General features: G+C 41.2%; 1 protein-coding gene across 1 annotated transcript in view; it reads left to right on the top strand.

The window, feature by feature from the left end:
- SLC9A4 (solute carrier family 9 member A4) overlaps positions 1–12,944 on the top strand; it is a 31,238-nt gene that overhangs the window by 15,513 nt on the left and 2,781 nt on the right. The window contains exons 7-11 of the mRNA XM_066313693.1: positions 938–1,008; positions 3,271–3,432; positions 8,959–9,055; positions 10,751–10,882; positions 11,573–11,660. Of these exons, the coding sequence (XP_066169790.1) occupies positions 938–1,008; positions 3,271–3,432; positions 8,959–9,055; positions 10,751–10,882; positions 11,573–11,660 (550 nt within the window). The remainder of the gene's footprint in view (positions 1–937; positions 1,009–3,270; positions 3,433–8,958; positions 9,056–10,750; positions 10,883–11,572; positions 11,661–12,944) is intronic.

Genomic DNA, 12,944 nt, shown 5'->3' on the forward strand with positions numbered 1-12,944 from the left:
TGAAATGTTTGCAAAATTCATTCACCATCCTTCGTCGCTTAGTCAGATACATTTGTTGCCATACTTTTGAATGGTTCTAGACATACTGAAACCTTAAAAGTCTTTAATCCAGATTTATTGAACTGAGTTGGACCACTGGACTGCAAACTTAGTTTCAAGTTATTATGAGTAATGATATTTTCTCCTCTTGAACCTCTACGTCAGTTCTCAAACTCCTACTAAATTAAATAACAGAAAGTTGCTCAATCTGACTTAACAATGTTCTAGAAAAGGTATGTACATTCTTTCATTTCACAATAGGAAATATGTTCGAAATTAACAGAAATTATGTGCCTTGAAATGAAGCACAAGTAGAGACATTAGCAAAATTAGAGCATTGCAACTGATTTTTAGTTTAAAGTGGACTTAAATCTTATTTGAACATTTACACTTAATCTTGAAGAGAACTTGCATTTAAAAGCACCCCTTATGGCAATATATCTGTAAGAATTGGCCTTTTTCTGTCTCTGTATTGCTAGAAACACACAAAAAATGACTGAAAGTAATAGTAGTTAGCAGTGACCGATCTCATGTCATTCTGCAGAACTTCAGAGAACTTCCCAGCCAAGGTGAAGGTGTTGGTATGTGGTCCTGTGCCTGTCCCAGGAAGGTCACACATGAGGAGGGGAAACTTCATTGACCAAGAATTTATATTTTGGGTTCAATAGACAAAAAGGACCAGACAATTTTTTGCCTCCATTAAAATGCTGCCACTGCAGCCAAGCTGCTACAGCAGCATCTTTGCCTTGATTTTTAGAGAAATGTAGGTGCTTTCAGAATTAACTTACATGAACAAAGAAAAAAGTAATCTCACAATCGTGTCAACAAATGTGTAGTTGAAATAATACTTCTTTTTTCATAATGGCTGCATAAGATTTTTCCATGTTTATTTCTGTAGCTGATGGATCACTTGAAGGCTGGTATTGAAGACATATGTGGACACTGGAGTCATTATCAGCTGAGAGATAAGTACGTATCTCTTATTGCTGTCTAATATAATAAAATAACCTCTCTATCATGTAAAATATAGTAGGTAAATAGAATAGGAAATCAAAATGCTGGGGTCATATGCCATATCTTTTTTTAGAAACTGAGCTCCTGAGTAACCATTAACTCTTGAGAATGCAATGCTCATACATTGCCTGCTGAACTGGATCTGCACAAGCAGAAAACAAGCCTTCAGAAAGGAAAATATAGCCTGGCAACTTAGGCTGCAGACATCAGCCTGTGTCTAGCCTTGGTATAAACCTATAATATTCTGGGCAATGCTTCTTTAACTCTGGATTTAGAATGTAAGCTACACATGGTGTCAGTGCTTCACTCACTTTTGCCGTGAGCCTCCACAGCAAATAGAATCCCTTGCTGGTGAGTTGAGACTCAGTAATAATTACTCACCTATCCTTAGGGGTCTTTGCATTCAGTAATATCTAAAATAAGAATGCTGAAGGGAATGTTTGAATTTGAGTATCCAGTAGCATAAATGGACACTCTCAAGCTAGTCTTTAGTCAGAAATGCATTGTCACCTCCATAAGCAGGATGAAGTGGTTTTATGCAGCTTTGTGGTTCTTCCAAGCACTGCCCAGAAGAGATGGATCTGCTGCTCCCTTTACACGTTTCCTAAGGGAGCCCTGTGGGCATGTTGGGCACCACCATAGCATGTGAGGGAAGAAGGGAAAAGACTGATTTTTCTTGCCCCCTAACATGTTATGATGCTGTGGGCTAAAAGCTATCCTTAGTTATGCCTAGGCTGCTGTGCTGGAATCCTGTCTGACCTTTCAGTGTTGGACTCTGGAAACCTAGCAAAGGGTGTCTGCTGGGACTTGTGGCGAGTCCTTTCATGACTGGGTTTCTCCCCATGGAAACCAGGGATTAAGAGTGGGAAGACGGTGACTTGTTTGCATCTAATTCTCGTCCCAATGGGGACTAAAGATATAATGTCCTAGGGCATATCCAGAAACTAAAATGTCTGCTTGGCTCTGACAGTAAAGAGATAGCTTTAGGACATCCATCTTCTGGGACCAAACCACTGTCTGTGCAGCCAATAAACCGAGAAAATCTCTGTTAGAGCAGTAAATCAAATTAAATAGTCGCATTTACACATATCTGTTAGTAAATGCTATCCCTTTGTCTCACACCTAACTCATAGCTCTGAAAAGAGAATTTTGCCCAAACTAGCCATAAATGTAGTGTTTTGGTTCATGGAAAGATTCAAAACCCACCATGTCTGAAGATATTTAATGCAAGAAGATCATATTAAAAAGTATTCCCTAAACTTTTGTATGCAATTTTAAAGTTGTGTATCAGAATTAATTACCTAAGCAATGACAATCCAGCAGGCTTTCTGATACACAGGAAAACATATAAAGCTCTAATCCCTCTGCAAATATTTATGTACCTACCTCTGGTATTAATGAATAAAAAATGGCTTTTGCTAAGGAAAAAAAAGATACAAATCCTATAGTGCTTTTCCCAGCATCTCGGAGGACCTTACCTTGCTGTGGCAAACTGCTCCTTTGAAAGAAACAGAACTGTTGCTCTGCTGAAGATCTGCTGTTGTTCTGCTAAATGTCTGCCTGAAAGCATGTACCTGTTCCAAGGCACACACGCATACATATTCACATTCAAATTATGCCACACATTAGTGATATTTTACAATCTGCAGCATGCAAGCACATAGTATTTTGGGGTCCTTTCAATTTCTCTGTTATTCAGAATACAAAGAAATGCATTTTGTCTGCTCTAATTGTCAGGATTCAAAATTATCAGCAATGTAATGGGCTCTAACTACTGTAACTGCTGGGCCACTTAGAGCCTCATTGGTGGCTGGCTGAATAGGCCAGGATTACAGTAAGAGCAGCTGCTGCTGTTATGCCCTACTATAATGCAAAATTTGTACAAAAGCATGGAGACTGGCTGTATTCTTTTCTGACAAATGTGGCAGCGCAATATGCAAACATACACACTGCCCTCATTTTTTTTCTCTGATTGCAGCTTGTTTCTTTCTTTTGTCTAGCGGGCTCCGCAATCTCTGTGGACTTGTAGACTATGCCAAATATCCCCCTAAAGGTCTCTGCTCACCAGGCCTTCAGGAGTCCACAGGTGCCTCTAATTTGTATTCAATTTCCACCACTGAATTGTAGATCTATGCATTTGAATGAAGATCAGTTTGTACTACACAAACGAAAACATGTTTCCTTTTCTACGCTTTGATTTTGGTATCTCTTTTGCAGATTTAAGAAGTTTGACAATAAGTATTTGAAGAAAATTTTAATTCGGGAACACCAGCCAAAATCCAGCCTTGTGTCATTGTACAAAAAGATGGAGATAAAACTGGCCATCGAGATGGCTGAGAGTGGCATGAAAATTTCGAAATCATCCACTACTTCTTTACAGTGAGTACCAACCTCCAGATCCTTTGCAGAGTAGGGACAGGAGGACAGGGACAAAAAACGAGGAAATACCCAAGGTATTCCATTAATGAATTAAAGAAAAAAGAAGACAGTTATGAAAAGAGAAGATGCAATTTGGTGCTCATCATATTTGCATTTTGCTCAGAAAGGGAAAATTAAAATCATGGACATTTCCTCTGTTTCTTTTCCATGATGGGCAGTCTTGAAGAGGAATAATGAGTCAGGTACAGAAGACATTCTGGTTGCTTTAAATCACAGTAGTGGCTCAAGACAGATGTACTTATCACTTACCTGGCCAATGAGTTTTGGTACCCCATGGCAGATGCTGAGAGACCTGCAGGGTGGCTTAGTGTGCAGGTCCTGATTCCATTATCCCAATCATGAATTTTTGCTGAGAGCAGATTTATTTGTAGCATTTGCAATTTTTGTTGCTCCAGTTTGCAATTCCTCAAACCACCTTGCCACATTTTGGTATTGCCAAAACAAATTTGTCCAATTAAACATTGAGAGCAGTCTGCCAAGACTTGAGGATACTTGTGCTGGACATGAACTGTCAATGTGCACTCACATCCCAGAAAGAAAACCATATCCTGCATAAAAAGTAGTATGGCCAGTAGGTTGAAGGAGGGGATTCTCCCTTGCTACTCTGCCCTTGTGAGAACCCTGGAGTGCTGTGTTCAGCTCTGGGGTCCTCAGTACAGGGAATAATATGTGGGTTAGAGTGGGTCTAAAGGAGTGCCTCAAAGACTATCAGAAGGCTGAAGTGCCTCTCCTAGGAGATAGAGAAGGCTTTGGGAAGACTTGTTTGCAGCTTTTCAGTACTTAAGAGGGCTTACAAGAAAGATGGGGACAGACATTTTACTAGACTTGTAGCACTAGGACTAGGAGAAGGTAGGTTCAGAGTAGGTACAAGAATTTTTTATGATGAGGGTGATGAAACTCTGGAGCAAGTTGCTCTGGGAGGTGGCAGGTGCCTCATCCCAGGAAACATTCCAGCTCAGGTGTGAAGGGGCTCTAAGCAACCTGAGAGAGTTGAGGATTTCCCTTGCTCATTGTGGGGGGTTTGGAACCTGATGCAAGCCATTCTATGATTCTATCAAACAGTAATGCAACCTGGAATCAGACAGACCAGGGGACAAAACTGGTGGGATCTCCAGAGGGAAGAGAGGGAACCCTCTAGGGGAAAAGTTGCTCAAATCTTCTGTCCTGCATACTATAGTTGATATGCATGTGTTTATCCCTTGCAACACACTGTCCAGAGCACAGGTATTGCTGCAGGCACTTGCCTCCACAGTTTCTTTCCTGGATTCTTGCTGACCACTCTTGCTGCTATTTCCTTCTCTTTCCTGTTGCATGCTTAAACCACTCTCCATTTTTCAGCAGCCTCTGGTAGGGTCCAGCATATTACCTTTTTTGAGTGATGATCTCTACTAATAACAGAAAATCCAAATATCAACTGGATATTAAATTAAAATCTTTCTTGAAACTTTGGCTTAATCATGTCAAGATCAATCTGCTTTCTTGTAGTGACATCAGCATGCAGTTTAAGACCTAGCCCTTTTCTCTCTGAATTATTCTTTTTTGAATGGATGATATTAAAAAAGATCGTATGTATGTCAGGCTCCTTTCTGTCTGCTGTAAGCCCTTAACCATTCTGAGCCAAGAGAAAATGTGCAAGGTTGTTAGACAATCCATGGCAATCAAACCACATCCCTCTACTTTTCCTGAGGGAATGAGGCAATAAGACAAATTGCTCCAGCATAGTTCAGAAATTTTCTCTTGAGCTGAGAATTTAGATTGAAAAATATTCTTTAATAAACAGCTGATATGATGGACTAATTTTTGCCATCTCTACTCTAGCTATAATTGAATTTTACTGTGCATCATCCTCTGATGAGAAAGCCATTTTAAAAATGAAGTGTCAACTGCAGAAAAACAGCCTGGAGCTCAAAACCATTCTGGATCTTGCAGGCTGTGAGAGTGTTCTAGGAAAATACACGTTTTCCCACCTCTGTTCACTGATAAGTGTCTGCTGCTGAGCACTGCAGGAGACAGGATATTGAGACAGTTGGTGGACCTTTGGTCTGAGCCAATACAGCAGTTCTTGTTGTCTTTCCCCATAGCATTTAAATAAACCTGTGTAAAAGGTTTCTAAAAGTATATATAAATAGTTTGATTGCTGTCGGTGATTCAATATATATCTAAAGTACCTGTCTTCAGTGAAGATACGAAACTCTGGCCATGAGCAAGAGGAGATTTAAAATGAAATTTTAATGTATGGCATATAAATCATTATTAGCAGTGCTAGAGGAGTGAGAAAACTCTCACTCACACTCCTGGTCAGTTTTGCAACCTTTATGCACACAAGGTGATTTACTTTATAAGAATCAAAGCAGATCTCCAATGTTGTGAATTAGAGAATTATGTTCATGCTGGTGTGATTCCTGCAGGTGGAGTGGGTGTCCAATTTACAGTAAATATTCCCAGCGTGTTGCAAAAAAATTTGCACATGGATTATGCAACAAAGAATCCACAGTGGAATGAAAGCAGAGCATTTGGTTATGATATTTTGGAGAATATAAGCCTTATCAACAAGAATGGAAATGGCAAAAGTGGAGTCTAGGAGATACTATCAAAACTGTGGGTTTATGGCTGTTTTTGGTAGGAAATATGATCATTAGAGAGAAAGACGTTTTGATACTGAGTTTACTTAACACTGCCTTCATATTGCTGCAATATTGACTTTGGTAATTTTTAGAATATATCAATACAGTGCAGATCAGAACAAACTGTTGTCTTGTCGTTTGTGGTGATACAGTTATGAGAAAGCTAGATTAATGTAGAGTTTAAAAAGTTCAAAATTTTAGATATAATATTAAAAAAAAAAATTACCCAGATTGTGCAAGTAACTATGGATCAAGTATCAACTATCTCCATACCTAAGGAAGAAAGAAATAATATCATGGCAGTAATTACAGAGAGACAGTTTTCATGGCATATTATATTACAATTTTTTTCTTCACAAATGTATATCCTGTGCTGTTCTTTATTGTAACATGTTGGAAGATTCAATAAGAACAAAGACATTGTTTCAGCAAGGATTACTTTATGGGTTTGGTGATGTACTGAACACATTTGGGTTTTTTTGAAAGCCTTTTAATGTATTGCAAAATGTAAAAGCAATCTGTTCCTTATTACCATATACATGCGTTGTTATCAGTTGGGTAGGTTCATTTCCGATTCCATGAAAAGAATAATGGTTTTTTATTTGTGTCAGAACAATATAGATTATCTTCATGCTATTTTTTCTCTTGCTCAACTGAGATTCAAAGAGTTTTATTTATTCTATTTAATTCACTTTAAGAGCAAAATAATAAGATTTGAAATGACTTAGAACTGGCTACTTTTGTGCTGGCATGTGGAGAAAGTCCAGTATGCAGCTGGAAAAGTAGAGATAATCTGATAATCTCCCCAGTGGAGTCAAGCTTTTCCCTGTTTAGATGCTTTCCCCTATTTATTCCCAATTGTAAGGTATGAAGACCCTGTGGACGCATTCAGTGAAGTACAAAGCAGGGAGGCAGTTGTTCCCTGTGATGTCAAAGCCACCTGCAGCAACTATTCCAGTTCCATTTGCATTACACAAATGAGCCAAGCCTGTATTTTAGGGACCAGTTCTTGTTGACAGTCCCCAGGGCTTGTGCCTGTGTACATTTTCCCAGGTGTACCAGTGGTCTCCCTGATGTCTAAAGAGACATCAGAGAGGGGCTGCTGACAGCAAGGAGTGGTTTCCCTGCTGTGGAGGGCAGCATACATGGGCTGTGCCCCAGTATGAGACACACCTCACCCAGTAGGGAGCAAAGGTGCAGTGCAGCCAAGCCTGGAAAATTGGTAGCATCCCCAGATCCTCTCAGGGTATCTCTGAGAACTGAATGCAAGTGAAAAACGAACCAACCAACCAACCAATCCACCCACCCACTCAGTCAGCCTGGGATTGGGTGCTGGTGAAGGTCTTTTTATCCCTAATGGTAAATAACTAACTTTGTTGTTACTGCAATTGTTGAGAATGGATAAATGTCAATTAAACATTTGCTGGGAAGGATTTATCAGGGACAGGATAATATTTCTGGTCAAATCAAGAAAGGCAGTCCTTTTCTGTCACACTGACTTGCCAGGAGCTCAGTGGCAGGCTCATGAGTCACTCAGGCTTCAGTAAGGTCCTCAACCTGTTGCTTATCCCAGTCCTACCACTAATACTACACTTTAACCTGCTGCTAATTTCTCTCTGGTTTTATTTCACAGAAAAAAAAGTCAGATCTCTGTTTTGGTCTGATGGCAGAATGAAAACACATTCCAAAACCTTGAAATATATCATTATATATTCATTGTAGATTATAGGACAAAACAGTAGCAATATTGTTAAACTGGATGTAATTGCAAATTGCAACATTTCCCCTATGTTTACATCATAATCACAGTTTAGCTCGAATCAACCTTCCTTTGCCATTAAAATTTTTAATTTATTTTAGGGGAAATGTGAGATAGATGTATACAAAACTTCGGCAATACTGTACATTGATCATCATTGATTTTTTAATTGCACAATTTACACACAACTCTTTAAGGGCATCAATTAGCTGAAAAGTAGCACCTGCAATCCCTTTATTTTAAGAGGCAAGGAAGCAAAATGGAGAAAGGATAAAATCAGGAACAACAAGATGAACTCAGACTGATTCATCCTGGATGATCACTATCTATTTCCCTTTCTTTTCCTGGGAATTCATCTGAACACTAACTCTCACAGTGAGTGACTGATATAGTGAAACCTGATAACATTTCACAGCAGCCCTCCTTCACTGTTTTGCTAGTGAAAAAGCCAGGCAGCTACAAGTGACTGTGGGCTTGTCATAGTTTTTTAAAGACACAAAGATGGCTATCTTTTAGGTGGTTCTTTAATTTCAAATGGAGAAACAGGTTCAGGAGCAAGGAAACTCTATATGTTCTCCTCATCACTGATCAGGTCTCTCAGACTTCATAACTGACATACTCCTTTGTTCTTAAGGGTTTTCTTCACTTTCTCAAAGGACTAAAAAGCAGTAACATTAAAAGGCCCAGACTGCTAGACCATGCTGAGGTCTTTATTCAGACAGAGGAGGAAACTTGCAGTGATTTCCTGAGCTGGCTGTGGCCTAATCTAATCCTTAAATATGAACTTCCTTATGGAGGTTTAAGAAAGAAGGGTTTCTGCTGCCAGCTATGCCAGCTTATGGCCCAATTTGACTATCCACTATAAGGGTAAAAAACCCAACTAAAGAGCAAAATTTGACCTTTTTTTTTTATTTATTTATCTTTGGATGATTTCCAGGTGTTGCTGGTCACTGAAAGGCTCTACATGGGCTTACACTGAAAGGCTTCTGTTCTAGGACTGAAAATAGACCATGCATTTTTTTCATGGGATTAGTATTTAATCAGCTCATTAATATCATATTTAATTTTCCCTTTTATTTACAGGAGCGGCAGGAACCAGCGCGCACACAGGCTGTCCCCGGCAGAGGTGGAGTCCATGAGAGATGTCCTGGCACACAACCTGTACCAAGTGCGACAAAGGGTGTGTGAGCCACCGCTGTCGCGCTGTGTTTGCAGACCCGCAGCCCTTGTTTGCCCTCCCCGTACCGCGGCCCCGGGGCACCTGCGGGGACCCGCAGCAGACCGGAGCGGGCAGGGAGGGAAGAGCCCAGGGTTTGGGAATAAAGGAAAGCTGGGTTTGGGTGGCTTTCTTTTTTTATTTTTTTTTTTTTTATTTTTTTTTTTAACCATCAGCTTTTCACCCTGACGGCAGCGCGAAAAGCCATGAAAATGCGTGGCTGAGCTGTAGAGGTCAGGCTTCCCTCGCCGCTGGGCGGTGCGGATGGGCAGCGCCCTGCCGGGGCTCCTCCCGGGAGCGCGGCCCGGCGCCGGGGGCGGGCAGGCTTCACCCGCACCGCGGCAGCGGAAAAAGTCCTCGCTTTCTCCGAGTTTCCTTTTGCACGTTTAGGCGGGATCTTTTTTCCCCTTGTAAAAGTGGTGTGCTAATACCTCGGGGGGGATTTGTTTTGCGGAAATTCCTAGTGACCCTGATGCAGCCCGGGGTATGGCATCTACTTAAATCCAGTCAGGCACTGAACAGACAATTGAGAGCTCGCCCACAGCAATGACTGGTAGAGGATGCATTACAGTAACCTTGAAATTATGCCGATAAACAAGGCTAACTCATGTAACACACGTGTACTAGAAAATGCTGGGGCCTGCTATTTAAATGTCGCGTTATTAATATGTTATTAATTCCTAACATTGTTTGATTCGCCATGGCTAATTATCCCTATGATATTAATTTCTTATCTTACCAACAAAAATTTGCATATATAGTCATCTCTTAGCTTACTGAAATGAACTCTCTCTCTTCAAAATCAATTACAGTAATGACTATTTGTGCCAGTCATTTCCTATGTAGCATTGAGAATGGTTTGCTTTTGGAAATGAAAGATTGGAAGGAAAATAATGCCACTTCTAATACTTCTTTTCAGCTCAGAACAGCTCTTGCTCACCAGTCCAACTTTACAAAGAACCCTTGCAAATGAAACTGAAATCAGATTCTATTTTTTAAGACTGCTTATAAAGTTCAGTGAATTTTTCTCTTTAAGGCAGATAATTATTTCCTTCATTTTACTAGGTGTATGTGATAAACTAAAAAGCTTGTCTTAAGTGATGCTCAGTTTTAGGGTAACATTAAATTTGTAGTTTGTCCAAGGAAAGGAAACTCAGCTGTGCATCTCATTCTGGATATACATTCTTTGTTCCTGGGTACATCTGAAGCTTGCTCCAGGCTCAGTAATATTAGGACCAAAGCTCAGAGCCAAGTTAACCAGTTATCTCTTTCTTGGGACCTGCCTCATATCTGTAGCTCCCAATTACAGTTGATGAGATGAGAACAGAGATGACAAAGACAGGACAAGCCAGAGATGATAAGCCTTCATAAGTAGGTATATTTTATATAGCTGCATTTTGAACAGGCAAGAGTCTATCAAAAATGGCATCCAGCTGCAGCCCTTGAGGTCTGACACTTACAACTGTGTTCATGTTTCCTCCCATCTTGCTCTGCAGCAGTGAGATTTGTGCATGGCTGCATTTTGCCGTGTCATACCAAGCAGATCTGTGTTGGGTCAGTGACTGAGCTGAGGCAGATGTCTCTTTGGCCCTATGACTGATCAGACTGATTAACATTGCAAATACAACGAAAATGAGCTGGCTGCATTTTCCGTTTCAGGCACCAGCGTACAACCGGCACAATCTTCCCACTAACACAAGTGAGAGACAAGCGCAGGAAATCCTCATCCGACGGGAACACAGCCTGAGGCAAAGTTGCAGGAAGGGAAACAGCTTGCCTTGGGGCAGACCGGTACCTGTTATCCTGTTATCCATCTACTATTTATGTAAAAATGCCTCTGCTTCTCTGTAAATACAGAAAGACGCTTGTTTTAACGTGATTTTTCTGTAATTAAAATTATTATTTTCCCAGTGTGCTCATGCAGCAGAAAGAGCTTCCCTTAGCATGTGAGCTGCAAAGTTTTCATGTCCAAGCTCTATATATTGGTCAGAAATCAGCTACTCTGACTGTATGTAGAAAAATAATATAACTTGCATTGATTTTGCATGTGCAAAGTATAGTGTAATCAAAAAAGGCCTGATGCAAATGTCAGTCAGTAAGAGATTTGTCTGACCAAAGATAAGCATTTAACAGCACAGACATTTATAGCTGAGATAATAATGGTTAAGGAAGATAAATAAGTTCTTGTTGGATAGATTAGTTGTATTCAAATTTTTCACCTGAAACAAGAAAGATGAATCTTAGAAGAACATGTTTATCTGTGGCGACAGTAAAAACCCCTTTGGCCATTATATAAGACAGACATTCTCACTGGAGCTGAGCCTGAGTTCAACCATCCAAACAAAGCATTGATCTTATTCATATCTCTCAAAATTTGGCTGTGAAGGTGCAGCATACTGCCATACCTCTTCACTGTTTCACCAAGTAAGTGCCAAGTGGAGGCAGTCATAGGCACTGGACACACTTCTGTCTCCTACACAGGTTAACACCACGGAAGTACGCTACCTCTCCTTGCCTCAGGGTCCACGCCAGCCCACAAGAAGAAAAGCCAGGCATGTTACTTTTACAGGTAATGGAAGTGCTTTACCCTACCCCAGTAATGAAAGAAACTTGGCAAGTTGTTTGGTGAATTTAACAGTACCACATGCACACTCCCATGGAAGCCAACGGCCTCTTTAAATGAGCTACACCCTTCTCTCCTTTCTGTTTTATCTGTGTTGTTTATATGATTGTTACTGCAGCAGTTTCTGTTTTGTTCCAGCACCTCCTGCTTTTCTTTTTTTCCCTCATGAACAAATATTCCTGTGATCCCTGCAGTTCCACCTGGCCAAGCTCAAGAACACAAATTATCTCTTCCCTGCAGCCCCACAGACACGGCCGGAGGCAAAATTATTATGACTCACTGAACCTGTAGCCCAGTCCAGGTGAGACTGATGGAGCTCTATGCCTCCAGGTCTGCAGGTACCAACACTGCTCAGGTATTCCCAACAGGCACCCCCACACCAAAATTCAGTGCCTGTGTACCCAGCCAGGCAGAGAGAGCAGCACAGACATGGCACAGGGCTCACACAAATGCGAACAGCACCAGTGGCCTCATCCTTGTCCCCTCTCTGGCTGATAGACTGTTAGTGAAAAATTATAAATACATACATGCTATCTAAATTTTCAGTAGCTGGCCTGAGATACATGCTCTGCTCAGTTGCTGGCCTTGGAGCTTCCATCTGCACATTTGGTGGCACTTGGGCATGTAAATCCCTGGGGGCAGAACCCCATAGGAGCTGCTGCACACATACACACATAGAGATGGTCTTACACTCACCTCACATATTATAGGACCCTTCAGTAGCTCCAGTTGTTCCCTGGAGCAACTTCTTGGATCCCCCCGTCTCCTCCTGCCTCACACACAGGGACATGCACATGCAATCCTGCCTCTTTGGTACCCAGTCCACATTATGGCCTTACTGGTAACCAACCACAGATCCCATGGTCTCTTCAGTCACTGCTCTGGACCTCCTGCTCCCTCCAGTAGTCAACCTACAAAACTTCTTCCCTCCTCAGTCTTTGTTCCAGACTCACGGTTGCTCCAGTAGGCAGTTCCCAATCCTCTTACCCTACTTAATGGCTACTCTGGCTTGATGATCGCCAAGAATTTTGCACTGACAGATGCACCCCAGCTGCTGACACTCAGCATCCCCCCCCACAAGCACACAGTATGGGGAGCTGCTGATAGAGGACACAGTCAAAAGTGTAGTCAAACAAAAAACAAGACAGACTGTGCTGATCAAGGGCAGGGCATTACTGGACATATGTACTGACTGACCCTTTTTATCCTTTTCACTTTTTTTTCCACCAC

This window comes from Sylvia atricapilla, chromosome 2, assembly GCF_009819655.1.
Source record: "Sylvia atricapilla isolate bSylAtr1 chromosome 2, bSylAtr1.pri, whole genome shotgun sequence".
NCBI classification, from domain to species: Eukaryota; Metazoa; Chordata; class Aves; order Passeriformes; family Sylviidae; genus Sylvia; species Sylvia atricapilla.